Source organism: Bombus pascuorum, chromosome 1 (assembly GCF_905332965.1).
Source record: "Bombus pascuorum chromosome 1, iyBomPasc1.1, whole genome shotgun sequence".
In the NCBI taxonomy this organism is placed as follows: Eukaryota; Metazoa; Arthropoda; class Insecta; order Hymenoptera; family Apidae; genus Bombus; species Bombus pascuorum.
In genome coordinates, this window is record NC_083488.1 from 22,408,169 (window position 1) to 22,426,339 (window position 18,171).

The 18,171-nt window shown below is 36.7% G+C and overlaps 1 protein-coding gene across 6 annotated transcripts in view; it reads right to left on the bottom strand.

The window, feature by feature from the left end:
• The window catches only part of LOC132908412 (semaphorin-2A), a 564,200-nt gene that overhangs the window by 59,069 nt on the left and 486,960 nt on the right, over window positions 1-18,171 (bottom strand). For 4 of the 6 annotated variants that reach the window (XM_060962447.1, XM_060962437.1, XM_060962455.1 and 1 more), the window contains 2 exons: window positions 14,363-14,450; window positions 1,062-1,113 (listed from right to left, as the gene is read on the bottom strand). In XM_060962447.1, coding sequence (XP_060818430.1) covers window positions 1,062-1,113; window positions 14,363-14,450 — 140 coding nt within the window. Of the gene's footprint in view, window positions 1-1,061; window positions 1,114-14,362; window positions 14,451-14,588; window positions 15,534-15,577; window positions 16,243-18,171 lie in introns of those variants that run through there. The other 2 variants (XM_060962464.1, XM_060962471.1) reach the window with 2 other exon arrangements.

An 18,171-nucleotide genomic window follows, 5' to 3' on the forward strand; every position in this document is an offset into this window, starting at 1 on the left:
CGCGGCCAATCTAATATAGCACACAAAATTATACATATCTCAATAGATACATTTATTTCCTTCGTCAAATATTGTCATTTTTAGAAGAGTTTTATTATTTTTCCTATACTCTATATATTCATCTAACTTTGAATGTAACCAGAAATGCATAAGAATCTATAGTTCAGTTATTGATTCGAAGTGAATCATGAAAAATGCACCAGTCAAGGCACGAAGTATAATTAATTATATTTTAGAAGATTCATCATTTTCATATATGATACATTAAGCAATAACATTTAGGTGCTCATTATTGACGATAATATAGCTACAATAAATATAAAAATAAAAGATTAAAATAACTACTATGCGTATAATAGTAATGTAATCTCTGTTAATAATGCTATAAAGTTCTTCTCATTCAAATGTACTACTGGTTAACAAAAAATATAATTTTCTTTTGTAAGAAGAATTTTTTATGCGAGTCCCCAATTTTCATAGCTCCTATACATAGTTCTTGACCACTCCAAGAGTACTTTAAAGTTTTCACTCGAAGCTTACTTTCTTCCATCGTGGAACTTTTGAAACTGACATTAAAAGTTATTAGACACCATGATCAGAAACTTTAATATCATATAAAATTCCAGAAGTTGTCGATTATACTACCAGTAATAAACCATTCGAACTAGAAATGAGGATAATATTTCTGCGCTATGGTCCATAATATTTAAAGAAAATTTCAGTGAGTGGTATTTTTTATACCCAAGAATCAAACTTCAAAATTTATTATATAAGATATTATGTATCTTATTACCTCATTATCTACTATTATAAAATACTATGAAAATGAAATGTATGATCTCATGAAAGAACGCAACATTGGAAAATGACATCATATGTAGTATTATTCCAATGTGACTACAAAAATGTGAGACTATGAAAATGAAACTACATAATGAAAATCTGGAATGAACAATGAGAAAGTATGTATAACAAGAAAAACGATTCGTTGGAAAATAAGAATATGCGTGCAAATACTTTTTGTAGTCACCCTATGTGTTAAAAGACTGTGAATTACTCACCTCGCAATTAGAATGACTGATGTTGCTCAGATTCAGCCTGAACACCTTGTCCCTGTAACAAACGAGAAAAACGAAAATGAGCCAACGGTGGCGTAACAACAATTCGCATTAAACGCGGCGATAGCCGAAAGCTCGGGGTATAAATTTTCATTCCGTACGTCTGTGAGATACATTACCCCTGCTGGGCTGCAGGCTCGCCTTATCTAGTCACGGTTATGTATGGTTGTGTAGGAGGCGTGTGGCACTTTGCTTACGGCATTCTACCCGGCACGGCGGAACTGCTCGCGAACGCCACGGAATTTCTATGAGCATCGAAGGAAGGAAACCCTCGTTCCTACGTCTACCAATCTCCTGTATCTTCTTCCTCGACGGAGCCCTAACTTTCTTCGTTTCCGTTCTATCGCTTACTTTTTATTAGGATTTCCTTTGATGCATGATCCTCCGGCTAGGCCCAAGGTGATCAAACAAAAAATATACGCACATGTTATAAGACAATAACGAAGATGTGGATTTTCATGTAATTTCATATCTTTATAAAAAGAATTGTAGAACTGGCGAATGGCTACTGTGGCGGATAAATGAAAGTTTAAAATTTATACACTATCAATTTCTGTAATTTTTGTATCAAAAGTTTTTTATCATATTCACAATACTTATCTATTCTGTGGTATATATTATATTTATTCGTTACTCTTATTAAACATAGATCAAGTTCATAAAATTATAGTGTCTTTATATGTCTTTTATTTTATCAATTTTCTTTTCTCTGTCATTCCATACAGTGATTTTTTTTTATTTTATTTTGGTTATTTTACAATTTGTCCTCATGGACATTTGGTAAAGTGTTATATCTTATTGGTGAAGAAAAAAAAATAAAATAAAAATAAATATAGCATGTGGGCGGCTACCCCCAGCGGGGTGCCAGCTTCGTTTTTTCTAAGTTATATCTTTTATGATACAGTGATTTGTTTCGTATAATCTAAAAGCTATGGCGAGTACTTCACTCCAGATATTAGGTTGTCCGAAAAGTTTCTTTCGTTTTATGAGAAAATAATAGACGCACAAGGTTTTTTGTTTTATATTACTTTGTCGAATTACGTACGATCCATTTTGTTCTGTTGACATTTCACAGACTTGGTTTCACGTTTGTAAAGAAACATGTTTGCGAAAGAAAGACACTTTTCCGACAACCTGATATTTTATACGTTTCAGTATTATATGCATTCTTTGGATCTTTGCGTTTTTAAATTCATCATAACTGTATAAAAATACATCTAATAATAAAGAATCAATGCAACGGGGTTTCTCCTTTGGAAGATTTTTCCTCAATTCAGCGAATACAACCCTCTACTTTCCCTTTAGAAATTCCAATGGCGTTAAACTAAACGTTTGTATGGCCGAAGCTACGTGTTCCACGGAATCGCTCGGAACCAGGAATTCGGAACGATTGAAGCTGGAACTGAAGCTGGAGCTTGGATTACATACAGCTCGTAGGCATATTTAATTTTCGTTTCCATGGAACCTTCGTAAGGATTCGGCGAGTTATTCACAACGAGGAAATTCGTAGTTGCCTGATCTAGAAAATAGAAACCTTCGAGTTTTCTAGCTCGCTACGCTGCATAATATAAGAAACATTTTTTTATATTAATAACTGAACATTGGAATATATTTTACTAACTTTAGTAAGTGAAACATAAACATACGTGTATAGAAACTGGTGTAATATTTGTTTACGAGTATGATCATGTTTAACTGCATTAACCGTCTTCGTTTATATGATAAATGGTAAAATTGGTGAAACTGACAAATGCCATGCGAATAAAGTGCTTACAAATTGAAATCATTATAAATTTCTTATCCCAAAATACTTTCTTTCACCGATAATCAAACTTTTCCATTTCCTGAGGATTTCGAATAATACAATTACTAAGAATATTATTACAAATCAGAAATAATCTTTGATCGTTACACAGAAAGACAATATTACTTTGAAATATTTTTAGAAAGTCTTACAAGAATATACTCGAAGCACAAAAAATTCTCGAAAACGGAATATTTTAATTCACTTAGAAAATCAAAAAATTCATCCTCATCCAATTTCGCACATTACGTTCATCATTACAATAAAATACCATGCATACTTCCAAGACTACAAACACGTACTCGATTTTCAAATACCCTACACGATTACTTCAACCGTGCTATTCGTAAAATCCAGTCGACAAAACCGAATCGTTTCCACGGACGCGCTAATTAGCAAAAACTAGCAGGACGACGCGGTCGGAAAATGATCGCGATTTCCCGTTACATCTACAACGAGATCGAATCGTGGGTGAAAACAAAAGTGCGTGTCGGCGGATCGAGCGAAATGGTACATGGAACAGCGAGCATCGGTGGCTGGGGTAAATCGAATTTACCCAGTTTCGAAATGTTTCGCAACATTAGCGCCGGCGCGCCACATAACTTTATTCCAATAACCGTTCGTCATTGGCCTTCAATAGAAAACACGCAGTCGGATGGAATGCGGGTTCAGAAAAAAAAAAAAAGGAAGAAGAAAGACGAAGAAAAAGAAAAAAAGTATAAAACGATGGAAAAAGACGAAAGAGAGAAATAAGGGTGAGAAAGGCAGTCGTTTGCTTTACCCTTCGAAGGTTTCCCTTGCTCATTCATCCGATGCACGCTGCCGTGAAAAAGTAAATAGCGACGTGGAAAAACAAATCCGTAGTTTGGAATCCGGCTGTGCCGGCTTCTCGCTTTCTGGAGAAGTTTCCTGAAGGGCTGACGTGAACAGGTGAATGGGAAAGGCGGGGCGAGACCTTGTACGTGCAAGCTCGTCGCTCGAGACAACCGGAAAGAACGGGGGAAAAAATTTGTACGAAAGCAATTTGCGGGGGTGATCGATGGCGGCGGGAACGCGAGCGTAAAGTCATCGTGTTTTCGATTTAAAAAAACCGCCCAGTCAGCTTCGAAATGCCGGACCGTGGTATCCGATCTCTTTCGAGCCAGTTGAGAATTTCTACCGTTTCCCTTTTCCTTCAGCTTTTCGTTCTGTAATTTTTCGATTGCCTCACGGAGCGAGTTACTTGCAAGAATTTTGATAGAATCGTAGACGTGACGATATATGTTTCTGGTCTGATGTCTTTTGTAGTTGAATTTCTTTTTATTATTTTCTTCTTTCAATTGAACGTATGGTAGTTTATGTCGAAATGAATTATAAATTTATTGTTATATTTAAACAATTTGCTGGCAGATTTTTGGTCACTTCTATTGGTATTTAATCAACAATAAAGTTAAAGAAGATTGGCTTGGTATGGTTATAATATTTAATTAGCTTTGTAAAATGTTCCAAGGTATGATGCTTCATGATAAATGAGTTTGATAGAGGTGTTACCTCTGCCGATTTTGTAATACCAATAGTAAATGTATTTGTTACATGATAAAAGTGTGATAAGCTAAAGTAACAATAGTACTATCATTAACTAAATTTCATTTTTGAATTTCTCCTTTTTAATTGATTCTTAGATTTATAATAAATTCTCTGCTGAAACTCGAGACATTACTGTTAAACAAATCTGTATCAAAATAGTTGAATAAATTCTTGTTTGATGCATTTCTAAGTTGCCAGAATAGATAGAAATCACGAGCGATTACACAATGAAAATAAATATTTCAAAGTAGTTTCATATCAAAGTAAAGTAACGTACTCGACAAACTTGGAAATTCACTAGCCAGTAAATCAGAAAAGCGTCGGTGTCTGACTTGGTGTTGCACGTGACGTGACAGACAGCTCCGACCTGCAATGCATTATCCAGTGTGTCGAGATCCAGTCCCCATCTTCCCCCTTAAATTTTCGATGGCGTAACGCACGTCAGGGAAGAGGTACCGTTGTTATTAACATCGAAAGCTTTGCAAGAATAATGTATTTTCTGCCATGTAACATAATAGATCGATTTTAACAATTCGAGGTGTGAATCACTTAACGAATACATATATATATAATTTGACTTGATTTTAAACGAAATATAAACTTTTACTGTCTATGGGCTAAAAGTTTAGATGAGGCAAACTTAAGATATAACGTGTTATTATAGAATATTAAATAATTAAAAGATTTGTTCTATTAGATGTTTTTTTTATTATTTTTAATATAATCATATTTTATAATATGACCCACTTTCTTTAATCTAAAAAAAGAAGATTAAAATTTTCGTGTTATATATTATCACATAATATACTGATTAATTTACTTAAAATTTTCTCCGAACGATAAAAACTTCGTTAAATTTTGTGTCCTATTTTAATTATGAGATATAAAGGAACGAAGAAGAAATTGTACCTCGGTTTTAATTACACCGAATTGATTGATTTTAAACAAGACCCTACAAAATTTTCGTTCGTTAATTAAAAACGAAACAAGCGCGACTCGGTTCAGCGCTGCTCCACGACTTTTCTCTTTTTTCCGAACCATTTGATTTAATATCACCAGTACCAAATACATATTGAATAAAACAATAACAGGAATTTTTACTTGTCATAAAAGAGGGAAAATGCTGTCAGAATCTGTTATCGATCCACTGTCTTTCATCGAAAGTTAATATCGCGGCGTTTAAACGGCGATGAACTAATATCACGATGATCGAGCAAATATGGCGCAGTAAAATCCTTCAAAAGAGTTTTATCTCACGCAAATCCCGTATAACGAGAAATTTCATTCCAGAACGATGAAACTTTTTCGATAGATTCGATTGTGAAATTTACTGCGCGACGATTTCTTTCGAAAAACATATCGAACAGTGTTTGGCTGCTGCTTATTAGTCGAACAACAGAAGTGTAAAAAGACAAAAGAGGAAAAAATATAAATTGTTTGCCGATACGATTATCTCTAACATTATATGATACTTATCGATTTCAAACGTCCATGGCTGTATTACGGCCATTTCAATGCTGCAACGCTCGATTCTGATCGAATGCGTGAAATCTAATCACATCCGTCGGATTTCGATTGATTCGCTAAATGCGTTTGCCGTGTTTCCAGAATCGTACCACACCGTTGCCCGTTTAATTATGTAAAATATAGGGACATCGTTTAACGTTTAGATACTTCGATTGCCAGATTTTTATATTTTATGTATGATAACGATAGCGGTTACATTGAACATTGTCGCATCTTTTGTTACTTAGATCTTCATCTAAGTATCAGATACATAAAACGGTTCAATACAATTCTGTAATCGACACTACCAATATTTGGAACAATATCTTATCGATGAATTTAATTCATAAACTTATAAATACACTTATTCGTTCATGGATTTCCTACTTTTGATTTTCTTCTTTTTCTCTTTCATTTTCTTTCCTTCTTCTAATGCAGGTGCAAAAGAATTATTTTGTCTTTTTGATATTATTTTGTACGTATGCGATACTATTTACTATTAATACAATACTTATTTAATTATAATACAATCAGTGTTCTATAATTACTTATAGGATGCAATACTTATTTACTTATAGAATACAATACTTATTTAATTATAATACAATAATCATTACAATGTATTCTACAATTTACAATCAGTGTTCTATAATTCCCTACACTTTTATACCAAAAGAATCGCCAACAAAATGAAAGAAATGTAGTAAAAATAAAATCAATTCGCCCGTAACATAAAATCGATTTCCCAGTGGCCAGGCTTTACTTTCATTAAGAGACGTTCCGCTGTATGCTCGTAGGTCGACCAATGAGGTATGTTGAATTAGAATAGAGAACGAACCGTGACACGGACTGAATTGAACTCTATTCGATGAACGAAGCGCAATGCATCTCATTATTCGAGCGACAAAGGAGTTTCAAATTAGCCAAGCGAAACAAAGTTAAGCGGTCACGTGTAAACTTTTATGAATATCCACTCATATAAACGTACATACTTCCTTTCATTCTCCATATCATGGTATACAATTCAGTTTTCAATGAAAATCAAACTTGACTTGCGAATAACGAAAACTTTTAGCAATTCCTATAACTTGCTAGAAAGTTTCAGTAGCAAATGCTTAGATGTGTGTGTGTGTATGTGTGATAAAACGATTATAGAAAGATTATTCACAAGAGGACATCAAAAGTCTCAAAAGTACTACAAATAGAGTGATCCTCTTGAAGTGCATTAACACGGTACTCGATACATCTAAATCTCGACATGAGAGTCGTTTATTGTCGAGAATGATGGGACTAATCGATGTCATTTTTCCGTAGCACTTCAATATCGACAATGGAAGCACATACTCGACAGCGCAATCTCGCAAGGCATTCACATAATTCCACTCCTTTTTCACGCATCACGTGGACAACGCTTTTCAATATCACGAATTCTTACCTCTGTCCAATCGATATGCAAAAAAAGAAAAAAGTAAGAATAAGCCTTAAAACTTATCCCAGTAAAATATATCTGGGCAAATAAAGGAAAAACAAAATGGTTTGTCAAAAGATAACGACTCAACTATAGAATACAATCAAAGAGATAAAAAGAAAAAAAAAAGGAAAACACACAGAAGAAGATAAAAGAGTAACAGATAAGTTCCATAAAATCGCAGAAAAAGCAAGATAAGGCTTCTGTTCCACAGGTTGTTAACAGGGTCGTGATGGAACGCCAAAGATTTCCGTATCGCAATATCATTTCAAGAAGACGAGATTCCAATGTTCGACACCGCGATACTAATCGCTACTCTCGTAGAGTAAAGAACGACTTCTTTCTTTTTTCCTCGACTCGGCAACTCGGCCGGAAGTCTGATAATTGCAAACGTTCGATTAGTGTGTCTTAATGGCGGAGCGAACCGCAACGCAGCCATCGATTCTCCAACTACAATTAATGGGTATCACCTTTCTAATTAACGAGCAACGATGCTCGTACGTAGTATCGATCCTATGCTGACGATACAACAAGGTAAAAAGGGATCATAAAGGATAAAGGGAAGAGGGACGAAGGGAATCATGATGGGATACGGTTAGGAACATGTGCAGGATGCGAGTCGTGCGACACGAACAATTCGCATGGAGCGAAAGTGTGATCGTTCGCCACTTATCACCATCAACGACGATCTGAAACGTGCGTCGATTACACACCTCCCCCTTTTCCTCTTTTTTTATTCTTCTTTTTTTCCCTCCTTTTTTTGACCTTTATTTCGTTCTTCCATTTTTCCTGCTCTTGCTCGCTTTTTCGTTCATTGTTTTCACTTGCACACACACAAACACATACACACACATCTGTACGGGCATTTTTCCTCGACGGTTTACCCTAGCTGGCATCGACGATGCACGAGCGCGTGTGGTTCTTAGGCGGCGAGGAAAAATTTATTATCACGGGCCAAGAGGTCGAGGCATTATCGAGCAATTTGTTTTGAGGTATCGATTTAACTCCATCGCCCTTTTCCTTTGTCCATTTTTCCAAGCGGAAACGTTTATCTTTTTTATTTTTCATTCCATCGACACGATCTATTATGCTACCATACTGTGTTTTATGAAATAGCCTGACCACAGCACGTTGTTTTTCTTCATTTCGCATGAATCGCATTGAACTGAAGCGCTAGAACCAATTGTAATTTCACTGAGCGTAATTGTTCTGTTGAGATTGACGTTCGTAAATAATTCAAATAAATCGTTATATATTTGACATGCATGTTTATTTTACTCGTGACATTTTTCACCTGTCACATATTTTTACAGGAATTCAAATGCAAGGATATTTGTGGCGCGCCTTTGTCAAAGTTTCAGGATTGGCAAAATTAATCAGAATAGTTTACGGTTAGGCGAAACTCGTGTACATTAATTGTTACTAGGTCTACGTTCGGTAACACCGAGGTTACTAATTGCAGTGTGGCTCATTATCGAACTAATATTGGATTTCGTAATTCGAGGGAAGTAGGTAATTAACACGTCAGTATTTTTCTATAGAAACGACAGGAATTGTAGTTTTATGAAAAAGGACGTGTCGATCGATGAGGAGGCAAATATTTATAAGTTGTTATCAGCGTTCAATACAACAAAATTTGTCGATTCAATTTTTTAAATTGAAAAATAAATTTTCTTTGACAGATTCCAATTTTGATTTTATAGGATAAAGAGGCAAAATATGTATATTCACATAGGTAACAAAAATTGACAAGACGTAAAACGCTTTTATAATAATTGATAATAATTTCATTTTCATTTTAATACACGCAATTAATAATTATCATGTTCATATTGAAATTACAAAAGTTTCAACCACCCATGTTCTAAATTTACAATATTGACCTATATTCTACGATTTCCACCTGGAGACAATCTCAAATATAAGGATTCTATAAAAAGGGAGCACCACGAAAACGATTTTCATCATAAGAATGTATCACTTATACCAAATCATCGATCTACCCCTTTACAAAGAATATCACCCTGGAGTCCTACAACTACCTTTAAAATTTTAAAAATTCTGTACAAAAGTAACGATTCTACCTTCACAATACATATTAAAAAAAAAAAAAAAAAAAAAAAAAAGAAAAAGAAGAAAAGAAACCGCATCGAATCCAATCTCAACGTAGCAATTTATCATTTACACCAGGTCATCGATCACCCTCTTTTCGAAGAATATCATCTGGAAATCCAATTAACCGGCTCGCGAACGATTAACAGTATCGCTCAGTGGGAAACGGGGCACAATTCGCTTTTTACAAAGCGCGGAATCGACTCGAATTTGCGAATAACGCGCTGCGTTTTATCCGGAGCCTTTTAATTAAACTACGCCCCCGCAGCTGAGAGGGTGGTACGCTGATGTTCCGTCTGAAATCGAGAGTCACATCATTGAAACGCCGCGTTCTCGGGGATCATAGAGCTTAATCGTTTCGCATCATTGGAAAAGGAATGTCGGAATCGTTTTCCTTTTGCGCGAGGATTCTTATCGGAATTCGATATTGCGGGAGGGGTGGTTGCGTATGCAGGTGGGTAGTCGAAGGGAAACTAGAAACGAGGCCATGGAACGAAGCCAGAAAACAGGAAACGTTAAACTCCTGCTCGCTCTTGCTCGTTGGAAAATGCAATTTATCGTAAGTCGCGTTTTTACCTTTTCACCCCTTATGCGCTTTGGTACGCGCAGGCGCTCCCGTCTTGTTACCAGGACGAAGAGAATCGTTTTTAAAAGGAAGGATCTTACGCGCTTGTCATTTCTTACCTCGTCGTCGCCTTTATCCGATTTATTCTCCCCGTTCGTAATCCCGTTTCCTCCACCTTTGAGAGAATCTCATCCTCGGTCCTCTCGTTTTGACTGAAATTATTTCGCACCCCGCGCGTGTCACGCGTTCGCTGCCGCGTGTAATAAGGTTACGTTCGTTTGGAAATCTTGAGAATTGTACTGGGGCTTTCGGTTTATACGATTCTCAGGTCGACGAGAATTTGAATGTTATCTTGTTTCGCTAAATTGCTTATTTTTGAGCGACGTTCAATAGCATATTGCAACGTTTCTTTTTTTATCTAAGTATAGTTAGTATGTAATAGAATTAGAAAAAAAAGATAAAAATAATGAAAGAAGATATTCAATTTGTATACAATTTTGTGGAATAATGAAAGGAACAGATCACGGAATTAGCACATAGAATGAATAATACAAATCGATGCATAAATGGAATACAGAGCACAAGTTTAAGAACAATTTTAAATGAATCCTTCTTTAATTCCAATTTCATTAACATTGTCAAAGATGATAATAACTCACGAGACGTTGTACTGCATAAAATTGAAAATGGAAAATAAACGCAGCAGACATAAATTTTAATGTTAATTTTTGCATAACAACATCGAACAATCATCGATATACAGTTTGTGTAAAAATGAATTTATCGAGACAGTAAATTTAATAGATTATTCGTGGATGCGCTTTGAAATTCAATATCTATCAGTTGTTCCGGAATTACCTATTACATTTACATAATGCTACTTTATTGAGCACCGCCAGGATTAAACCTTCATTATTCCGACTATTTAGCAAATGGACCACACAAGCACCGACAGATACGTTAAATATCAGCAAAATAAATCGTCCCCGCGAATGCCTTGTGATCCGTTCTAGTACAACGATTACGCTTTGTATTTGTAATCCCAACAAAATGTAATACGACCCCGGTAAAATGGTCCTAATAATCATAAGATAGCAATTCCTAATGAGATTTTCATTCATTTACCATTACAAATAATAGCAGGTATAAATTAAATTTCTACTAGATCAAAAACATGCTTAAAAATATAGTATGACGAGAATATATCGTAATTATACTTCTACGTGTAACATATTTTTATTTACAATCGAATTTATGAAAACGAATGCTTTTTAATATTTCTCCACTTTTACATAAAACAGTTTGTATATAGCCACTATGCACAATGCACGTGTATCGTAAAATGGTAAAAAGATTTTTGAAATATTATGTTCTTACAGTATATAGAAGTTTCTTGCTTAATCCATTCTATTCGATATGCACCCTTCGCTAGCTATAGCTATTGTAAGCCAGATAAATAAATCATAACACAAGCATACACTTTACGCTATTGAAATCAAAAGTACGCTTTTCCTGAACGTTGATCTATTACTCTTATAAGATACTCTTATAAGATCTTACTTAAAACTATATCTTTTAGCACCCTTTGCAAACTCAATTACAGATTACATACGTTACATTTAATTCTAAATTATATTCATAAAATAAAGTGGTAGAATTCGTTTCAATCAACTTGATTAAATATTAACTTCATCAAGAAACAAGACGTTACTATTAATTTAATTTTTTCCTTCACATGTAACAACCACGCAGTTTCATCTATCTGCTAAAACATAAAGCACGATATAATTTTTCTGTCGCAATAAATATATTACACGACTTCTTAGTTTTGGCTCGTATAGGAGACGTTCTTCTGGTTTGTGTATCTGGCTATGTCTTTCAGAGACGCGTTGCCCTGGTGACCTCTCCATTACCAGAGCCGTGTAGCATTTTGCTGGCATTTACGAAATTAAGAAGGGAGGCTCACAAAGGAAAACGCCAGTGAATGGCCGGCAGGATAGTAACGCGGGGGAAAGAAAAGGTTGGAACCGAATCAAGAAATAATACTCGTATAGTAATGATGCAGTGTTCCCTGTCAAAATCTCTTTATCCATTCCAGACGAAGCAACCCCCTGTTCCGTTCCCTCAACGACGACCTTCGTTCTAAAGGAGAAAAGATAGCCCCCATTAGAATATTGTATTACCACCATACGACGATGGCGCAAGAGATTCGTGCTTTGCTTGTTACAACGAAGAGTATTCGAGTTGACAACGAAAGCTATTTTGGCTCAGGACTAAGATTACTATACCGATTTATTATTTCTCTTCTATATTTTTAATTTTGGTCTCATTACTATTCCAAGAATATTGGGAAATAATAATTTATAACAAATTTAGAATAAAAATGATAGTGAATTTTATATTATTAAAAGAAACGTAAGCGTGTTTTATTTTATTATAAATATCATCTTAATGTAAATATCCAAGAATGGAAGAATTTTTGATAGAGATAATTAACTGTACTAATTTATAAAATCGAGAAAGGCAACTAATTTGTGGAAAAGGCTAGCTCTAACTACATAAATTTCGAGCCTTGCTCTCCCTCTATTTATTTCAGTAATACGATCTGGTCAAAGTAATCAACAAATTTGTACATATTAACATGAATATTCCAGGCGTATATTTTCGCTGAATTAAATCTCGCCAATTAAGAGCCATCGTCTCGATTACATGTAATCGTTGAGGATATTTCTTCATTCACTTGAATGTCAAGATTAATCGGAAATGTTCTTTAAAAAGTAGCAAAGGAATTTAATCCGCTCTTTCGTCTTTCGTTCCAGAGTTTCCGCCGTGCCCCGAAGGTCTCAGTAAATTACCTTTCTGCAAATTGAAACGTTTAGCAAACGAAACCTAGCCATTCCCTTCGTGTACAGAGGAACGACCCGGTACATAAACGCGGGTATATATTTCAGTGCTCGAGCTAAGAGTGCGTGCAAATACCGCAGAAAAGGGCCCGATTACGAAAAGGAGTGCACGAACGCGAAGCTTGCGTGAATATGTTATGACGACGAAGCGAAACAGAAAGTTAAACAATCGACTTGACGAGAACTAAATTATTATACTCAATTTCCCTTTTATCAAATGAATATTAATATATAATCTACATATGTATTTTTATATGATTGATCGTTATTCTTATCGCAAATCCAATTCTATAAAATTTATGAAATTTTTCACAGCTGATTAGTTGGATTTATTCGATTGATTATAATTTTATTGCTTTTAATTCAACTCGACTGATTCAACATTTATTATCAATCAAATTCATTCGAAATAACTCTCAAAGAATCTACAGGAAAAGTAAAAATTTCGATTATTGTGCTATTAAAACGAAAAATATAAAAACAGAATGAGGTACAATTTCGAATACTTTTCTCGCTTGACGATATTTTTAATCACCTCCAATAACAGCTTACTTTTTTCTACCTTAAACGAGCAAACTTCACGATTCCGCTGGAAATAATCTAAAGCGGAATAGCCAACCAACTGTTCGCCAACCCTCTCTGTCAATCATTGCGCAACGTACGGAAAGCTTGGTTGAGACAGGGCGAACGCACGAAACATTTCACGCGTGACCTAGTTACGCCACCGAACGGAACGTTACTTTTCATTTCAATCTCGAATGCGGGATAAATAACGAGCAAAATTGCACGCCGATTCAGTGCGCACGCGCGTCGATATAAGGCCTCGAATAAAAAACGATCTGTCGTTGAACGTTGCACGGCCGATAGGTCGAAAGGGGTGTGTGGAAATAGGGGACGACGGCGAGAGGGGTAGCAATTCGGTGCAATCAGCGCGACGATAATTATCATGGCGAAAGCCGGCGTGTATCAGCGTCCCTGTAATACACAGAGTATTTCAAAACATGGATTATACGATGTTCGACGTCACCGAGAAATTTAATCAATCGTCACGCTTCCATCCCCTCTTGCGTTCGCATTCCGTGCAGAATTTTAATCACGAGAATCATAAAAATCCGTTTCGCGGCACGTACACACACGTATACCCCCCTCCATCTTTCCATTTTATCCAGCGAGGTCCCGCTTCTGGCACTTTGACGACGAATGAAGCGCAACTTTTACCGAGACAGGATTTTCATTCTACGACATTTTATTATGTGAGAAAAAGCGATGAACGCGGAGCCGGTTTGCGGGTTAGTACGGAAGGGAAGAAACAGTACTTACATAGCGCCGACGTATAGGGCGTCCCTCTTACTGTCCAGGTACAACGTCCTGTAATACAGCATCCCGCAGCTGAATTCCCTCACGTGTTCTGCAAGCAAAAGTAAACAAAGAGATTAAACACTGAGCAACGAAGGGTGGACCTCGAGGAAATTCATTTCTCTGGCCGCTGCGCGCCTCGCCTGACGGATCGTTAGATTTTCATTATGACTTTTATAATAACGCTCGCCGTTTGTTCTCCTCGTTCCCTCGTTCGCGTTGCTCTATCTTCTGCTCTCTTTTCATTTCGCATCTCGCAGTAAGCCGAGCAAAGCCAACAGGCGACTTATATCGCCGTCATAAAACTCGTTAGAATTACACGACACGTAACAACGTGACATTTCTCGTTTCATCGACTGGGTGGCGGTTTTATTGCGGAACGGGGGCGACGTGAACATCGAAGCAGCAAATGGACCTCAATTGGCGGAGACGGGGACTCGGCCGTGCAAATGTTCTCGAGTAAAACGTCAATTAAGGTCATTAAGGATGAATGGCAGCTTATGCGTGAGTGTGGAGCTACCGAACCGGTAATATGACGGAACATTTTGGATTTACTTTAGCACGATCATAATCGAGTCTCCGGGGAATCAAAGCAAGATTATGTATACGCAATCTTGAGCTTTTAGATGCTAGAGTTTAGGGTTCGAGGATCCTAGACTCTGGAGTCTAACAGAGGTCTAAGATCTGGGCTCTGTAAAATCGATTTTGAGGATTCTGGGATCGTAGAGGTTGGAGGTTTTAAAGTGCTGAACTGAGAATTATAAGGTTTAGGGCTTGGACTTTATAGTCTGAAGTTCAATAAATTTGGGTACTACAGCACTTGGATGAAAGCAATTTTACATACTTCATAAGTATTACAGGTATTTAATATTACACGATCTTTTAATGAGATTAAGATTACTAAGATTACGCAAAGATCGTGTTACTTTACACTAGGACCTCGTTTCTTGCTGTATCAAAAGATAATGTTACGAGACACTTGGTTCCGATATTCTTTGATCATAAAGTGGAGACAGCATTAATTCACGAGCGTACGGTTCGTGCACGCGCAAGGAAGCATCGCGCGATAAAAATTTCACTGTACCATCGACAAAGAAAAATCGTACGGCCTGAAATATAGACGGCTTTTAGAACGTGCTTAACCAAAGTATTGAATTAATCTCGAATCTTAAAACGTACCGGCAAACGAATTTATCCCTCTTTGAAACGCTCGAGGAATAACTCGTAAACGAAAGAAGTTTCACGATCTAGCGATCGTGAAAGAGGCGTATAGCATACGCGACGAATATAAATCGTCGAAATCGCAGCTACGAGTCATGCCGAGCGGGGAAACTTCGAATTATACCATGCTAAAAAATTGGATTCATCACTTTGCTTTCGCCTTTTTATAAAGAAAAATATCCGTAAGATGCGCGGGAGTGCGCGGCTATTTTTCACAACATTAAGTCAAGCCAGCAATCATTTAGGAGCGCGCGCTCCTGCACAGTTCTCTTGGGTAAAAGTCGTAAGGGACGTTCGTACCATCCTCTCGCTATACTCTTCGCCACCATCCCCCACACCTTTCACAAACACCCTTTTCACCCTCTATCTCGTCGGCCGACACTGATCTGCTTAACATATGAAAGAAAGCCGCCCTTTCCTAAATATACTCGTTCTCCACTCTAGACTAACAGAGCGCGAACAATACTATATTTTATGCGGTATCAGAAGGGGCTGACGTCGAATGAAAGGGGTCCAAGTGTGGCGTCGCTGCACAGACACACGAGCCTCTCTTTTTTCTCTCTATCTTTCTCATGTTTACACCGGCACCGAACGATTCTAGCTGACTCTCCTTCCCTTCACGAGTTCTTTGCCCGCGAGCCCATGAATGAATGCAAAAACCTGATCTCTCGTCCTTTATCTCTCGACCAAGTGGCGTAGCGATGCGGTCGAGCTTAATACGAGGCTAACTCGAATTGATGTTCATTGGTGGATCCGGTAACAATAGTACTTTTGTACGAGTGTAATAGATCGTTACGTATATCTACTCGGCTTATCGAGCTTTTTAATCGCGGATTATAACCTGAATTTCAATCACGAATGACCAAAATTGAACTCTTCAAGCTGATAGTTCGAGATTTTTCAAGATAGTATACCGATATTATCCATATAGTTTTATCCTTCCTCAAACTTGTAATTTTCATGTTCTCTCAATTCTTTAATTGCTTCTCTGCACGAGAGATTTTCTACATTTAAGAATAATTAATTATTAGACGAAGTAGGTTTCGATATACACTTCGATACGAAAAGGAAAATTAGTGTTACCATATAGAGATTTTCTCATCACCCACTAATACAAAAAATCCCTAAAAAAAATTCCAAAAATTCATCAATTATTAATAACTATACGTTCATTTGAATTGGCATAACTGTGTTCATTAAAAAATCAACGAAATCTTGGAAACACGAGGAGTAAACCTATTTTATAAAATATCAGAATGAACTGGTCTTTGATTCATCGAACTAATTATTCTATCCGTTCTAATCATTCTAACTTGAAATCTGTTATCAAATATCGATCATAATAGAAACACCGTCATTTCTACATATAACGTGTCCGCTATAAATCCTGAACGCACTAAAGCTAACACGCAGAAAATACACTTAGACCTTCAAAACACTCGGCGTCAATAAAATTCGGGAAAGCTGGATCCGCTGGAACGTTTTTGCAGTATACCTTCTGAAGCGCAACATCGGCACGCAGTTCGTTAGATCGGCGCGGATAAACCGCGACGGCCCAGGGCCGTATCGTCCCCCCGGGGAAGACTGAAAATTTATATTCCCTCGCAAATACGACGGTTCGTTTTTCCGGCTCGTCAGCGAGGGCCAGCAGTGCGTTCGTCGCGCGCATTATTCCGATTTTATTGCCGTAATAAAATCGTATCGCATCGCGTGCATAGAAGATGATGTCTGCACCTGCCGCTCGTTCGGTCAGTTGATATAACTGCATCGTTCTCCACATTCGTTCGAACGCTTCTATTTTCGACCAGACATAAAATCGTTTTCTTCCTCGGTGATCTTCGCGGTAGTCGCTGAGGTCAGCCAACTTTCGCCAACTTTATCAAACCTCGACCACTGCTACAAGATTGTTCGTGGCGCTGTGAGTTCCAGAGTTCTTGAGGCTACTGGTTCGATCGTACATCAGCGTTGAAATTAACCCTTGCCTATTTATAAACCAGGCATCTCGTAGTTTTGATCGTACGAAGATTTGAAAGACATATTTTGAGAATATAAGCATACGTGGTTTGTTTTTCATTATGTGTTCATTAACGTTAAAACTGCTTATATATATTTGATAAAAAATCATTCAAAGGTCAATAGCTTGTGAGTGAAAACTAACCTGCAAAATTTCTGTGAAAATTATTAGGAATTGATTATTTTCAATCACTTTGGTGATTCGTAGATTCAGCGTAAATTAATTCCGGGGTGCAGAAAAGTTATCAATGCTAATCGTAATGGATTTTGGAAAGAAATTTATTTAAATTCTCTGTATTCAATCGAAGAGGAACAATGTTTTTGCGAACAATGAATGCGGATTTAATTTTATGCGCGGTTTGAATAAAGAGATAGCATGATTCGAATTTTGTTTCTATTTCTATGTCCTATTTGATAGCATTCGTGTTTACTTCATGCTAAGGATGTTAATTTCCCTGATTTTCATTGTCTACATATTAATAACTATACAAACAAATACTTTTGTATAAGAAATTATTGTAAATTCTTGCGAAGACTGC